The 17,631-nt window shown below is 30.3% G+C and overlaps 1 protein-coding gene across 1 annotated transcript; it reads left to right on the top strand.

The window, feature by feature from the left end:
• The first annotated feature begins 7,229 nt into the window (after positions 1-7,229).
• LOC123915726 (1-aminocyclopropane-1-carboxylate synthase) lies at positions 7,230-9,889 on the top strand. Its single transcript, XM_045966934.1, has 4 exons — positions 7,230-7,661; positions 7,779-7,910; positions 8,009-8,169; positions 8,593-9,889. The coding sequence occupies exons 1-4, from the start codon at positions 7,491-7,493 to the stop codon at positions 9,593-9,595; spliced, it is 1,467 nt and encodes a 488-aa protein (XP_045822890.1). The 5' UTR covers positions 7,230-7,490; the 3' UTR covers positions 9,596-9,889.
• The last annotated feature ends 7,742 nt before the right edge of the window (positions 9,890-17,631 follow it).

Consider the following 17,631-nt stretch of genomic DNA (forward strand, 5'->3'; position numbering starts at 1 on the left):
AAACGACGTCGTTTTGTCATATTTTTTTTTTAAAAAATAAAAAATCTGCAAAACCGCTTGAACCGCCCGGCCGGTTCACCGGTTCGACCCCGGTTCACGCGGTTTTTTACCGGTCGGTTTCCTATCCATTTTTTGCTCAAAACCGAACCGTTTTTATGACCGGTTCACGGTCCGACCGGTCGGTCCGGTCCGGTTTTGATAACCTTGCTATTTACACATGTTGCTTTAACCTTATTTTTTTACTAATAAACAAAAAATAAATATTAGCATATAAGATTTGTTTGATTCGTCTCGATGTGTATTTTCAAAATATCAAATTTTTATAGTTTTTACTATTATACAATTAAAAATATTAATCGTCAAAGTTATGTATCGGCATGCGTAAAACAATCAACTATGTCAATTAATTGGGACGGAGGAAATAGCAAAGAGTTTTGTATTTGTTTCGGGGATTAAATTATAATCCTAGGAATATTATTACTGGGAATATTATTCCTTTCAATATGTTTGGTAAATAAATAAAGTTCCTTGGAACATTTTTAAAATATTAAAATAAAAAAATAAATGAGTTAAAAATAATGGGAGAGTGGGGAGTTATGAGTGGTTACCTCTTGTTCTCATCGGAATGTAAGATTCATGCCCTTTAACATGAAAATAAAAAATATTCTAAGGAATAAAAAATTTCTAGACATAATTTTTTAAAACTTGAAAGTTGAAACAAACGTAAAAATTAAAGATTCTCAAAATCACATTCGTGAAAATAAATTTATAATCCAAGAATCAAACACCAAGTACTACTAATTGTGGATAATTTATCGCGTGTCTTCAACATGTTTTCCAATGAAGGTCAATCATCATCCATGAAAGAGGTGACTACTTTGTACCTTAAACATAAGACTGATGTTAACCAATTCCCCTTAGACATTAATTAAGGAATTAAAAGAAATAAATTTTATATTAAAAATAATATAATTTACATTTTTAAGAGTTTTACTATACAGATTCTAAGTAGGGGTGCTCGCGGTTCGGTTTGGATCGGTTTTGAGGCAAAAACTCATCTGATCCAAAAATAAATTCATTTGCGGTTTGGTTCGGTTTTGGATGACAAATAAAAAAAATCCGATCCAATCCGATCCAATATTATGCGGTTTAATTTGGATCGGTTTTTGGATATCCAAATTATAAATTGTAATTTTTTTAATAAATATAAATATTATAAAAAATGCTACAAAATAATAGTTTGACATTTTTGACAAAATAAATATTAAGTTTGATGTAAAATATAACATATAATATATTGAAAATTAATATTTTAGAATGACAATTACCAATTATATTCGAAACATATAAAAAGTAAAAAAAAAAAATTAAATTAAACTAACATATAGTATTAACAAAATTTAAAATAGATTAAATTAATTAACAAAATTTAAAATGAAAAAAAAAGGTTAATGCAATATATATATTTATACTAATAAAAAGATAAATAAATATTAAAATATATGTATGCGGTTTGGTTCGGTTTGGATCGGTTTTAAAAAATCAATCCGAAATCCGATCCGATCCAGTGATTTTCACAAAAGAACATCCAAACACATCCAAAAAACTTCGGTTTTTTGCGATTTTCGGTTTTTTTGGATCGATTTTCGATTTTTATTTGGATTGGTTTGGATTTGAGCACCCCTAATTCTAAGATATTTTTATTATTTTTATTTCATTAACTGTGATATGAAAATACTAGTTAATATTTTCCTTATAAAAAATAAGATGATAGTACCTACTTCGCTGCACAACTACATATGTATAAAATAAATTAGGCAAAATTACATCTTGCATTCTTTACTTTAATTTTAGGTAATGATTTAGTCATTTATTTTATTTTTTACATCATTTTTAGTCTTTTATCCAATTTTGTATATGCTTCTTTTACATCGCTAGTTCTTTATTATCTATTAAAAATAACATTTATTTAAGGGTACAAATGAAGAATATATATATATATATATATATATATATATATATATATATATATATATATATATTGGTTTTTAATGGAACTTGTTCCGATCAGACCTCAAGTTCACATCTTCGACAAATTGTTTACTTTGGAGTTAACTCGTTGCGGTTTTATCCTTTGTAGAAAAGATAAACAGCAGCCCCCCATTAGATGCTAAGGGGCTAGGAACCCACGAGCATACACGGGTTCGCTTCTAGCGGACGACGCCAATGTTCCGACGATCCGACCTCAAGTCCACATCTCTGAGAGATTGTCCTCTTTGGGGTTAAACCGTCATGGTTTTGTCCTTTTTGAAAGGTGTCTCGATGGTTTGAAATGTGTGTGTGTGTTGTATACAAAGGGCTTGTCTGACTCAATTTTTTTTAGAACTTATGCAAACAGCTTATGCAATTTTTATATATTATTATAAGTTTGTCAAGGTAATTTATGATAAAATAACTTATAAAATTACAATTTTCACTAGTGTGAACTTATAAAATAGCATAATTAAAACTTAATTTATATTGCATAAGTTGTTTACATAAGCTCTAAAAAAAGCTGGGTCAAACGGACCCAAACTATCCTTAGCCTCGAATACCAAACGATGTGAAACTATTTTGGTGTATCCAAAACAAAGTAGAAGATCGAACCCAAAACCTCTAACATACTATCAAAATCTCTCAACACTAGACCAACCATAGTGGCTTAAAATATATTGAGATGAATGTTTTTTTTATCATATTTTGATTTTCTAAAACGGTCAAAAAATTTAGAAAAAAATAATTAGTAGTTCAATTCAAAGGAACAGAAGATCAAAAAAACTATTCATATTCGTTGAATTATTCAAACTTGTGTGTTGCTGCCAATGGATACTCATATGATATATATCCATCTAGATGCATTGAGTTGAGAGAGATGACAATTTTTTTTATAAACGCTGGGGATTATCGTGTAATGATCACGTGTATATATTCCCTTGACATATTTTTTTTTTTTCCGGTTGATATTGTTTTGAAGTCCACAAGTCCCTCCTTTGATATTTTTTTTTTTTCAATGTATTTCATTTCTTCTTCTTTCTTTGTTAACTCTATCATGTTTCAGAGAAATGAGACCTTGATGTTGAGAGTTCAACCAAAAAATAACTGAAATTTGATTAGGTAACAGTATTGTTTTAGTCATGATTCAAATTCGAGTTATTCGAATTAACTGGTGTTCGTTAGACTTGATATAATCACATAATTTTTTTAACTTTTACCAATATATTTTGTTTTAAAGTTATAAAAGGTTAAAAAAAAAATAGTTCGTTCAACTATTTTAAATTTAAGACAGTTTAACACTTAAAAATCACTCGATTGGTGTTAGAAATAGAGATTTACAGTCATTTATCTTTGTGACCAATACAAACACTTAATCGTTAATATTGATTCAAAGATAATTGAATATGCGTTGAGTTCCAGATCATTTGATTTTCATTTTAGAATGACTCTCCAAATTTTGTTATTGGCTCATTCATCACATAAGACGTTGAAATTTTGAATGACTTTTATATATTAGTCAAACATAGATCACCTATATATCAAATAAGTAGTCTAATGTAGAATTTGTTTAGTTTCTGGATTTTCATCTTTTATAAAAAAGAAATTGTAAGTTGAGCACAAATGTATTGTCAAATAAAGTACTTACAAAAAAAAAAACGCTTTTTAGCTATGGTTTTCAGGTGGCTTATATGAACGTGGTAAAATTTAGCCATGGCAATAAAAAAAGTGGTAACAATTATGTAACAACGATTATTTATCAATTAGTCAGGGCTTAACCGTGGCAAAACATTGGCTAGGAGAATTTAAAAAAAGTAATTTGGCTATGACCGTAATTGTGGCTTAATAACGCATTAAACATTGTCACCCTTATAACCGTGACAAACATTATTCTTTTTTTGAAAGCTGCTCTTGGTGCTCTTCTTTCATGCTTTTTTTTGGCTTTCTTTTTTTATATTCAAACTATGCAAATTGATAAATTTTAGTCAATAGACTTCTTAAAAACAAAAAATAAAAAAGACATAAAAATTGTTTTTAGTAAATTAAAACACGATAACATTTATTGTGAAAATTGTTTTTTGTAAATTAAAACACGATAATGTCTCATATTTTAAAATTATTGAAGCAACAAAACTACTCCTTAAAATAGCTTAGTTGGAGAACATAAAAAATCGGATTTTGAGTTCAGTCCGTGTGAAGTGTGTGTGGCTATTTAGTTTTATGAAACCATGATCATGGTATCCACAATACCATTGTCGTTACCGACCAACAACTTGAGTGCGAGTAGTGTATCTATGTTGTATTAGTGTTAGGTTAGTGGTTGGTTGGTTAGTTAGACTCTCTTTTCACTTGGATCCAATGCCACTTGTGTTGTCATTTAATGCTCACACTCTTCTTCACCAAAAAAATCAATACTATGTGGCATAAAATTCAAATGCTGACCCACCGTTTCAATTATTATGGAAATAAAACTGTGTGCGATGGAGATGGAAATCTATCGTTTAGCAACTTGGATTTGGATATGCATTCCTCCATGATTCTATGAATATAAATAAATTTGTGTTTTCTTATTGTACATTTAGAGATTCTTTCTTATGAATTTCTTTTTCAGTATCCGACACATTAGACTGCGTCTAATTTGGTTTGGGAGTCAATTCTGACATCAAGTGATTTCAGTTATTTCTCGATCGAAGTTCGGGTGATTGAACCGTGATACTCCCTATCACGATCAGTGTCAATCATTATTGTCAACTTTTTTTAATCAATTTTTCCTTTTATTTTGGGACCGAGGGAGTATATGTTAAGCCTAATATCTTTGAAGACATCTACTACTCTGCTAGTATATACGGGTAAGAGATTCATACGGGTAATAATCCTTCCATTCCAAAAATAAATGATACATTTGATCACTTTATATTTGCAAATGCATTACTTTCGTCATTAATATTTTTTAGTTATGTATTATTAAAATTTATAAGAATTTAATATCTTAAAAATATTTATTGAGACAAATCAAATAACATATTGCGATATATTATGTGATAAAACCCAAACAATGCGAATGTTGGATGTCAATGTTGTGAGAATTTTTGTTGGGGGACTGCTGAAATACTCGAACAAGAAGAAGATGAAGACGAACATGATGATGGTGCATATAAATTGCAAAGCGTGTGTGAACACACTAAGCTTTAGGTTCGATTTGCCCCCACCAGTTTATGCAAACCGGATGCAAATGAGTTATAACCGATGAATCCCCTTCTTGATACTTTGGAATCCTTGACGTGACTTGCATATTCACACCAAGCGTATCAACAATGGTAGTTTACAGAATAAAGTTTTCTCGATGACTCTTGTGCACTAGAGAAATAAAGAAATGACTTAGAAATATTTTAGACAGAATTTAGACTCATGAACATGAATCTCTTGGAATTGTTTGGATGTGTTTTTCGGCCTCATGAGTATCTCTATTTATAAAGAAACTCATATCATTTGATGAAGGGAAGCAATCCTTGAAAGATATTATGTAATGTTATGTGAAACAATGCTATGATTCACTCTTGTCCTCAAAAAGTTTCAAGACTAAACTAATAGACACTTTATTTCAAACTAACGATTGCGTCCTTTCAAGTATATTTTGGAAATTCTCTCACAAATGCATCACCAAACACTTCAAATTTTGCTTAAAGAAAACAAACAATGTGAATGCTTATGCCGATGTAAGGCAATTTATCCGCATAGGTGAAGAAATGCTTATGAGTTTGGAAGGATTTATGTCTACTAGTAGTAGTAATGACGTTCTCACCACAATATCTTCTTAGTATATAATCACTTATGAGAGAATATTGCACGTATCTATCAACTCCATCAACATCCTTAAACGCCATCCAGTAAAAGGTAAAAAATCACAAGACTGAGTAGTATTTTGGTACAAATACACATCAATTAAGTGACATTGTAATTAATGTATATTTATTGTACCCAACTTTTTGTATGTATAAATATATATATGGAAAATTAAATACCAAAAAAATATATATATATATGGAAATTTAGGATTAGTTATAAATAAATATATACGTGCTTCTATATTATATACTAATGGATGAAGGATTTCGATGTAGGTTGATGTAGTTGAAAAATAATTCAACTCAAGCGACATGATATTTAGTTTTTGGTGAAGACATGATATTTAGTGGAGAAATAAAAACTTTATTAGTATATAATATAGAATCACGTATGTATTTCTACAAGTGTTATCTCTATCGAGTCTCCGAACCAACTCACATAACAATTTTTATTAAAGGCGAGAATTATTTGTGAAAAGGAATGAGTAATTTTTTAACCAAATCAGTACAAGGGTCAAAACAATTCAAACAACTAAGAGCTTTATGGATTTGTATTCTCTCCAGCTTTTTATGTGCAGCTCACTTCATTTTTCTAATCTAACGGTTGATTGAGCTACAAAGAAGAAAAGAAGAGAGAGTGTTGGATGAATGATCAAGATTATGACAGCATAAAAAACATGAGAGAAAGTGCTGAAGATGATCCAAATGAGAGTTTTATGTCCCAAAGTTTTAGATAAAAAGTCTAAAAAAAATCAATTTAATTATTATAATATATAATATATAATATGATAATTTTTTTTATAGATATTTGTCTAATTTAATTGTTCATGATAGAGTCTCATATCTCCTTGTCCTTGATCAAGATTCTTAGACATCTTCATGATCAGACCACATCAACTCAGACCAACAATATATGATAAAATCATAGCGTACGCAAAAATACAAATAAGCAGCTAAGTGAAACAAATAATAATAATAATAATTGTACGACAAATTGAATTATACAAAAAAATCATATTATGTCTTATAATATATTAAAAAATAGAAAATAGTATTATACCTAACGAACGTATACAACTGTACAAAAAACCTGAGTACAAGGTCATCACAAACTCTAAGTCTATTATTTTTCTCCCACTTTGTTGACACAAAAAATACAAGTTGCATTTTGCTTATATATAGAACATCAATTATTACTATAATATAGTGATAGTGATTCTTTGCCTACCAATACCTGCCTAATATTCAACTGAAAGCTGCCAACGTGGCACCATAGTAAATATTGTTGCTTCCTCACCTTCATGTGAACCTTCCTTTTTATATTTGGACTTGACTCATAAATATTCTTATTATGTCTTAAAATCAACATTAATTTGTGCATGTGCTCATGCTATAAATAACCACCCCATATTTCATTCCTAGACATTGCAATCTCAAAATTATTCTCATTCTTACAACTTAATTCAAACATAACAATTTGCTTCTTCCTCAGTCTCTTTTTTTTTTTGAATATCTCATCAATTTCATCACATTTTTTTGGTAACCATTTGTTACCACATAATTACATTGCATACACTACATTAATTTGAAAAACAAATTTTTTAAAGTATAATAATGGGAGTGATGAGCATGGAACAACCTCAATTGTTGTCTAAGATAGCCACTGGTGATGGACATGGTGAAACATCATCTTACTTTGATGGATGGAAAGCTTATGATAAAGACCCTTTTCATATTACTAAAAATCCTCAAGGAGTTATCCAAATGGGTCTCGCAGAGAATCAGGTATTAAGAGGACTGATTTTGCCATGTAGACAGACTTAACAATGCAGTTTGTTGCCTACCTGCCTTTTGACTGATATTTTTCTAAATTCTAAATTATTTTATGTTAAATTTTTGCAGCTTACCGCTGACTTGGTTCAAAATTGGATAATGAGCAACCCAGAAGCCTCAATTTGTACTCTAGAAGGAGTACATAATTTCAAAGAAATGGCTAATTTTCAGGATTATCATGGTCTACCAGAGTTCAGAAATGTGAGTAGTGACAACAATACATACAATAATATTTTTTTTAATGATATATTTGACATATATAAATATAAACTAATATAATTTAATCTAAATTTTCACAGGCTGTGGCTAAATTCATGTCTAGAACAAGAGGAAACAGAGTAACATTTGATCCTGATCGTATTGTGATGAGTGGTGGAGCAACTGGAGCACATGAGGTTACTGCCTTTTGTTTGGCAGATCCTGGTGATGCTTTTTTGGTACCTACACCTTACTATCCAGGGTATGTACATTCAATTCAATTTCAACCATCTTTCTTAATTGTATTGACAATTTATTTAGAAGATAATGAAGTTTAACTTATCTTTGCTTAAATCATCTATAGTTGACTTATGGTGCCCTCTGCTTCAGACTATTATATTAAAAGCAAAAACATTAATCTATCTTAATATAATGACCTGAAGCTGACTGCACCATAAAATAAGACGTAGTTTCAAGTTCGTCAACATGTTCTTCCATTTAAATAAAACTAATTTGATGGCACTGACTTTTTCTTAAGGGAATAATTTTGCAATATTTTCAATTTCAACTATTTTTGGCAATGGTCAATTATCATATTCTAGCCGTCAAGCCAATAAAAAATACTTGTGTTAAATCTAATCATGTAATTATTTTTCTAATGAGTTGTTTTGATTTCTTAATGCAGTTTTGATCGCGATTTGAGGTGGCGAACTGGAGTTAAACTTGTTCCGGTTATCTGTGAAAGCTCAAACAATTTCAAATTAACAAAACAAGCTTTGGAAGAAGCATATGAAAAAGCCAAAATTGATAACATCAGAATAAAAGGTTTACTCATAACAAATCCTTCAAATCCATTAGGCACAGTTATGGACAGAACCACATTAAAAACCGTTGTAAATTTCATCAACGAAAAGCGTATTCATCTTATAAGCGATGAAATTTACGCTGCAACGGTTTTTAGCCACCCAAGTTTCATAAGCATTGCTGAGATCATAGAACAAGAAACAGACATCGAATGTGACCGTAACCTCATTCACATAGTTTACAGTCTTTCAAAAGATATGGGATTCCCCGGTTTTAGAGTTGGTATAATTTACTCTTACAATGATACCGTTGTTAATTGTGCGCGCAAAATGTCAAGTTTCGGATTAGTTTCAACTCAGACTCAATATTTGATGGCGAAAATGTTATCTGATGATGAATTTGTTGAAAGGTTTCTTGCTGAGAGTGCAAAGAGGTTAGCACTAAGGTACAAAGTTTTCACCGGCGGATTAATCAAAGTTGGAATTAAGTGTTTACAAAGTAATGGTGGACTTTTTGTATGGATGGATTTAAGAGGACTTTTGAAGGAAGCTACATTTGAATCAGAATTGGAATTATGGAGAGTGATTATTCATGAAGTTAAGATTAATGTTTCACCTGGTGTTTCTTTTCATTGTTCCGAGCCAGGTTGGTTTCGAGTTTGTTATGCTAATATGGATGATAGGGATGTGCAAATTGCATTAAACAGGATTAGATCATTTGTTATGAAGAATAATAAGGAGGTTATGGTTTCTGATAAGAACACTAAACATTGCTGGCAGAGTAATTTGAGGTTAAGCCTTAAAACAAAAAGGTTTGATGATATTATGATGTCATCACCTCATTCTCCAATGGCTCACTCACCTCTTGTTAAAGCCAGCACTTGAATTAATTTGCATGTTTTTTAATATCTTATAGATTATGAAGAAATAACTATAGTAGATTCTTTTGTTTGTTGATTTGTTTAGTTATTATGAGAACCTACAAATTATGTTCCTGCCAATGTTGGGGGCATTTTTGCTTCTTTCACTTACAGAATCTCACATGAGTTTGTGGTGAAAGAAGTTTATAGAATTTGTAAGGTTATTTACTTGTTTGGAAGGGTTTAGAAAATATCTGTATTCTGTTTGTAAGGTCAATGACCATGAATGAATTGTTAATAAATTTCTTCAATTATCCTACATGTTTAATTGTTTCATATACCAAGTGTTTTTTCATGACTCTTTTAATATTTCAAATTAGACCATGTCTTATTAAATGTTTTTCAATATGGTCTCCCTTGACATCGATTTTCTAACAATGTTAAATGCGTCGATGTGGAGTGTTAAGTGTCACGTGAACAATAACATCACACGATTTAAGTGTCACGTAGTTAATGGTCAATTTAAAACAATTATCATTTTCTAAAAAATGATAAAGTTATGTACTAATTTGACGGTAAGTTGAAAATGTCAAATATTATTTTGATATTATAAAGGATGAAGACTGAGATTTCTTTGATAGCAAGTGAAACAAATGTTCACGGAGGGACCAAATTGAGAAATATTTGACAGAAACAACAACTAATTTGAGTTATTGAAGAGTTATAGACTTATTTGAGAGTGAGTTAAATAAAAGAATAGTTTCAAATAGAATAAAGGAAATATATATAGTGGAAGTTTGAGTATTGTTATTTATTAGCTCACTGAAGAAAACAAGAGGGAAAATAATTTTTGGTATAAATAAATAAATTTAGAAACAAGAACTAACAAGGAGATTTACTCGAAGAATATTTGACTGGAAGTGATTCAACTCAAGTACTACAATCCAACTTGCAAAGCATGTGTACGTGATTCCCTATCACGGTCCATACTCCATATGCTATACAAAATAAAATGATGCAGAAATATATAGTCCAGTCAAAAATTTGTAAAATAATATTAAGTGCGCAGTCTCAATTTGGAACCGTTGAATGAAACTTTCATCTAGTCATATTTTGAATATGACTCAAGGTTGCTCAGATTGAACATGAGCAAGTTTGATTTTCATCTAGAGTCTTATAAGTAAAATTTATTTAGTAATTAATAGGAGACGAGATATATATATATTCCAATTCTTATAATAACTAGTCATCATGCCCGTGCGTTCGCACGAGTCAATAATTATAGATCAACAATATTATATCAATTTTGACTAATAAACAAAGAAATTCATATGCGTAGAAATCGAAAATATTTATTATCTAATTTATTTCTACCAACTTATATAAATATTAAAGTACAAACAATCCTATAAATTACGAATTTTTTTTTATAAACGACATTTGAAGTGATATTTGTAAGGTTGCCGTCATCATCAACGATTAAAATCTTCAAACCATTTTTCGATGTGACTTTTGACACAACAACATATAACTGACTATGCAAAAATACTGAATGCGGAAGATACACTCCAACATTTTTCAGTGACTGACCCTGACTCTTGTTAATAGTCATGACATAGTGGTTCAAAAACTTTATTCACATCAAGTGATCCCGGATTCGAATCTCATGGTAGACACGTTTCTTTTCTTTTTTTAATAAATTAGATAGTGAAAAAGTTCCCTCCAAAACTGCAATGCAAATTAGGGTTAACCTAGTTGCATATTACAACCATTATATATAAGAAGGATGAACAAATTAATTCTGCAAGATTTATTCTCAATTGCAAAGTCTCGATAAGGTTAACACCTAGAGGACGTAATTTTAATCACAATTGGTTTATATGCCATAGTGGTTGAAAGACTTTATTCATGTCAAGTGATCCCGGGTTTGAATCCAAAACTGCAATGCAAATTAAGGTTAACCTAGTTGCATATTACAACCATTATATATAAGAAGGATTAGATAAAGCCCCGCTGATGCATCTACTTTGCCTTTCACTGTGTACAACCGTGGAAACACTACATAAGTTAGTTCAAACCTATCCACTTGCTGCAAACCAATTTGTTTGATTACCCGATGAAAATCCAATGAATTGTTGAGATATAGCTTATTGGTAAGAGTTTGACTATGTAATCACAAGAGACAATTCAAAACCTCTCTCTAGAAGACTCCATGCATACAGTCAATATAGATTACCAGATTTATAATTACAGATATTATGTGAATTTTGTGATTGTCTAATTAAAATCAGATAATCTAGAGTTCAAGATCGATTTTAGATTTAATATCTATACAAAAATTGATCTTAAAATATAGACTGACATATCTTAATTGAACGATAACAAATATTCCAATTGCAGGCATAAATCTACTACAATGAAATAATTGAGTGACACTTTAATTATGGTAATTTAAATTATAAATAAATAAATTTTTATTGTTGTTCTAGGACCTCTAAGAGGCCTGCTTGTATCATTGCAAGGAAAAGTTCTCCCCCACCCCCACTCTCTTATTCCCCTTGAATTTGCGAAAAAAGTTCAGAACATATTTTTCAATTTTTTTGACGTTAAAAATAATATTTAAACTAAAAAAAGTTTGGAAAATAGTTTTTAACTTTTTTCACATGCGCAAAAATGTAGATTCTGGAGGATAAGAGAGTGTTGGTTGGGGGGTAAGCATAAGTCTAGGCCCAAACGTACATTTGTTGTAGTTTCAATATCTAGGCCCAGATGTACATTTGTAGTTTTCAATAGAAAAAAACGAATCTACACTAATTTAGGGAGCTACTTTTGTCACCCTACTGTTTACTCACACGCTCTATTTTTACACATTCGCTACTAAAGTAACGGATGTTATAAAATCAAAAGAATTTGGAAAAAATATCATCCACTACTTAAGTAGCGGACAATGTTTGAGTAATTAGTAGGGCCGTAAAAGTAACTTCCCTAATTTACTCTGTACATTATCAAATAATAAGAAACTCAATGAAGACTCTTATATTTTGCACCAAAATCTTTAGAAACAGACATTATCAAAGAATAAGAAACTTAATGAAACTATAACAAAACCTCCTCTAACAATGTGGCCTATTTCATTTTTTTCATACAAAAACTAGCCTATTTATTTTGTTATCTTGGTATTTGTTATGATTTTTTTTGTCTTACTAACATGTACTCTAAGTAGGGGTGTGCAAAATATCCGGTCATATGGATATGACTATATCCAAATCCAAAACCAACTCCAAATAACCAGTTATTTGGAAACAGATATTAACCAGACCATTCTAAAAATGGTTGGGTATCCATTATGTAAATCCGGTTTTTTAATTAAATGCCCATATCCATGTCCAAATCCATTGGATTAGACTTTTTGCGCATTTCTTCATTTTTTGATATGAAACTTTTGACTATTTTTTTTACGCTAATTATCCTATAAAAACCTAAAATCGGCAGAAAAAACCTAAAATTGGCCAAAAGCCCAAAAATCGACTATAAACCCTAAAATGGGTCAAAAATCCAAAAAATTTGCCGAAAAACTTAAAATCGGCCAAAATTCCAAAAATTGACTATAATCCCTAAAATCGGATGAAAACCCAAAAAATCGGCCGAAAAACCAAAAATCGACCGAAAAACCCAAAAAATCGGCCGAAAACCTAAAATCGGCCAAAATCCAAAAAATCGACTATAAACCCTAAAATTGGCCGGCAACCCGAAAAATCAGTAGAAAAAACCTAAAATCGGTCAAAATTCCAAAAATCGACTATAAACCCTAAAATCAGTCGAAAACCCAAAAAATTGGCCGAAAAACCAAAAATCAACCGAAAACCCAAAAAATCGGCCGACAACCTAAAATCGGCCAAAATCCAAAAAATCGACTATAAACCCTAAAATCGGACGGCAACCCAAAAAATCGGCAGAAAAACCTAAAATCGGCCAAAATTCCAAAAATCGACTATAAACCCTAAAATCGGCCGAAAAACCAAAAATCGACCGAAAACCCAAAATCGGCTGAAGAATCTAAAATTGTCCCTAAACCCAAAAAACTCGGCCGAAAACCTAAAATCGACCCAAAATCCTGAAATTGGCTATAAACCTCAAAATCGGCCGAAAAACCTAAAATTGACTATACACCCATTTTTCGGCCGATATTAGGGTTTATAGTTGATTTTTTCGTTTTTCGGTCGATTTTTCGTTTTTCGGATGATTTTTCGTTTTTCGGTCGATTTTAGGGTTTATAGTCGATTTTTGGGTTTTTTGCCGATTTTAGGTTTTTCGGCCGATTTTTTGGGTTTAGGGTCGATTTTTGGGTTTTCGATTAATTTTTTGGGTTTTCAGCCAATTTTAGAGTTTATAGTCGATTTTAGGGCTTTTGGTCGATTTTAGGTTTTTCAGCCGATTTTAGGTTTTTCCGCCGATTTTTTCAGTTTTTCGGTCAATTTTTGGGTTTATGGTCGATTTTATTAAAATAAATAAAATTAAATGAAGAAAATTCAATTACATTATCCAAATAAAATATAGGAATTTATTCTATGTATAAAATTCTGATTTCTTTACTATTTTTTTTACGCAAGTTTTACTAAATTTAGATTTTTTTCAAAAAAAAAAAAAAGATTTTTTAAAATTTTCTTAAAACCAGTTTTTAAAATGAAATAACTGTTTTTTTTTATCATATTTAAAAATAACTGGTTAAAAATTGGATTTAAAAAATGACCACTTTTAAATTTGGTTTGGTTAAAATAACTGGTTATATATCCATAACCAAATTTATAACCAGTTTTATAACCGGTTTATAATAAAATATGGTTATGGTTATGAATCCAAATCCAATTAAATGGTTTTGGTTTGGATATGGTTTGGTTTGTCAAATTATCCGACCATGCACACCCCTAACTCTAAGGGTACGTAAGAAACTCAAAAATAAAAAAATTACATTAAAAAAAGTAATATCTTTACATGTTAGCTTTCTTCTTTTATGTTTTTATATATCAAAATATCAGCAAAATTTACGCACACAATTGCAAAGTTCTTGATTCGAACTTAATTGAAGGTGTCTGGACTAACAAGTAAGAATATCAAATGTTTTTCAGCTGACCTATGATGTTTATTTCTTAGACTCATTAACTTGTAACATAAATACACATGTTAAAAATTTAAAAATTTGAGTATTTAATTTACTATGAAATTTTAAAAAAAATTAAATTAAATTCACGAATTTCAATAAAATATTTCATCTAAATGACTAAATCATTAACATGCATGTACTGTTAGGCACAAGTTAACTTTTTTTTTTTTAATACCCAGTCACTGTCTTTCATATAAACAAGCTCATAGGATAAGATGTGATGCAGGAATTAAGGACACTTTTAAACAACCAAAAAAATTAGTTATATGTTGTTGAAAAGTATCATAACAAATGACATCACTCATAGGAAGGTTTGGGAAATCATTGAGGCAAATCAAGGCATTCTAATCTGTGTTTAAACTAATTTATGTTGAGAAAAATATTACTAGTATTACTTTTTTTCTAACTTTTGTGAGACCTTTAAAAATACACACACTAACTTTCAAGTTTAATTGTTTACCAAACATTCGCCAAATCCTGTGTGAGGGATGACCTAAGCTACTTTGCATTAAGAAAGTTGTCAAAAAGTGTTATATGATATTAAGAAAATATTTTTTGGCATTAAGAATGTAGTCAATTCTTTTTTTTTTTGTACATGAAGGGGGCAAAGCTTAAAAGAAAAGAAAACTAAGAAATTACACGCACAGTCCTAGGCATGGAAACTCCTGAGATATCAGCAAAGAGGGAACTCTGAAGATCTATAGGAGGAGTCTCCAGAGTTATAAAATCAAAAGAATCTTGCATAAGAGTATGATTAGCTAGCCAATCTGTGCTTCTATTGCCTTCTTGCCATGTGTGTTGAAACTGAGTTTGCCAATCCATGTTGATAAGCTCTTGAATGCGCCGAATCAGAATGGGGGGGTGACCCCATTAAGATTGCATCTCCCTGTAACCATATCAATTAGTAGTTTGGAATCACTTTCCACAATGAGGTGAGTAACCCTTTTCGTCTAGCCAACTTCATTCCCGCATACATGCCCCACATTTCGGCATGTAAAGAGTCACTAGTACCAATTTTTTGAGTGTATCCCTGTATCCACCGACCATCAGAATCCCGCATAAGCCACCACAACCAGTAAAATCCATAGATTTCTTATGAGCTCCATCGCAATTAAGCTTGATCCAGCCTTCATTGGGACATTTCCAACGAATGAATATGGTTTCCAATTGGTTGTCAATTCTTAATATGATAGTTACTCATTAATAAATGATGATGATAATATGGATGGATGGCATTTTCATAAAGGATTACATCACATATGACCATACCATCTCAATAATAAAAAATTGCCTTGCTTATGATGGTTATCATAATATGTACCTAAAACTTATAGTAAATAAATTAGTAATATCCATGATTCATTAGGTAGTAATTTTGTCGTAACATCATAGTTAAATATAAATAATTTACAAATAATTTTTTGAATAAAAAAGTTCATGGATGGACAAAGTGCAATACATGTGTGGTACCAAATAAAAGTTCACGTTTTAGCTTAATTAATTAACATTAACATATAGTAGTAGTCTGCAAATTTCTTAGGATAGTTTGGTGACCCTTGCTTAATATGGGTCAAATATGTGAAGTCTCGATACTCCAAAAATGACAAAGTATCGTGTCTGATACGTACTCGATACCGATACTCGTCCGATACTTTCCGATACACGTATCGATAAGTGTCTTATTGGAGAAGTATCAATAATTAATAATATTTTTTAAAATAAAATATAACCAATACTTGTCGGATACTTCTTTAATAAGCGTATCGATCGAAAAAGTATCAAACAATTAAGGGTCTTGTTAACATGTGCATATAGGGCACATGATAAGGTATCTTAATATAGAAATTTAACATTTAATGATACAAGACATTTAATGTTTGAAAAGTTAAAATGCACAAATTCTAAGACATAATTTCTATTTTTACTACCTTAACATGTATGCACATGTTAACATTCTCCAACAATTAATGCTCTTTGATGATGGAAACGTAGGAGAGGAGAATGTTACAATTCGTATTTTCTCTTAAGTATTGAATGTTAGAGTATGATGTTATCAACTATGTTTTTATTAGAGTATGATGTTATCAACTATGTCTTTATTAGTTTTTCTCTTTGTTACGACTTGAACTCTGAACCTCCAACTTCTTAACTCTTAGCTCAACTAGCTTAACCAGTTAAGCTACCCATCCCACCCATTTTTGGGTAGTACTTAACTTAATATATATAATTGTCACTTGTTTTCTTATTTTGAGTAATTTGAATGTTAATTTTTATCATTATCGATTTTAGTTATGTTTATATATTGTGCATTTATATATTTAATTTTAAATTTAATTTTTAAATAACATATCCCGAACGTATCGTATCGGGAATTTTGAAAATTTTCTCGTATTGCCATATCAGTGTCGTATTGTATTGATATCGTGTCACGTATCAGGACTTTATAGGGTCCAATCCACGGGACTACGAACTTATTTATCATTTTTTTATTAACTTTTTTATTTTAAAAGAATGGAACTCCAATAATTTATAATTCGAACGCGAAATAAGTAATATCATTAAACACAAATTTTTCCGAATTATTTGTTCTAAAGGAGCTCAATGACCGATTCCAATATCTTGGTTAACTTATTTATTCTACTACTACATAAATCAAAGCAGGGCAAATATATAATGTGTAATTGTGGAGTACAATTTTACATTGAAAAATAACATTGGCCGGTTGTCTTTTTTGTTTATAAAAATGGACCATTGTATAAATTTGATTATGATAAAAATTTCAGATCACGAGATACAATTTTATGCAAAGTTAGAAAGAATTACAAACTTTACAGAAAATTCAAATTTTTCAATAGCATTTACTTTTTTTTTTTTTTTTGTTGACAGCAATATAATTTACT

Source organism: Trifolium pratense, linkage group LG3 (genome assembly GCF_020283565.1).
Source record: "Trifolium pratense cultivar HEN17-A07 linkage group LG3, ARS_RC_1.1, whole genome shotgun sequence".
NCBI lineage: Eukaryota > Viridiplantae > Streptophyta > Magnoliopsida > Fabales > Fabaceae > Trifolium > Trifolium pratense.

What these genes read in the sequence shown, in the direction of transcription:
- LOC123915726 (XM_045966934.1), top strand. Translation starts at nt 7,491, where the DNA reads ATGGGAGTGATGAGCATGGAACAACCTCAATTGTTGTCTAAGATAGCC. An exon ending in GTCTACCAGAGTTCAGAAAT is followed by an intron (nt 7,911 to 8,008) that starts GTGAGTAGTGAC and finishes AAATTTTCACAG; the next exon opens with GCTGTGGCTAAATTCATGTC. An exon ending in CCTACACCTTACTATCCAGG is followed by an intron (nt 8,170 to 8,592) that starts GTATGTACATTC and finishes TTCTTAATGCAG; the next exon opens with TTTTGATCGCGATTTGAGGT.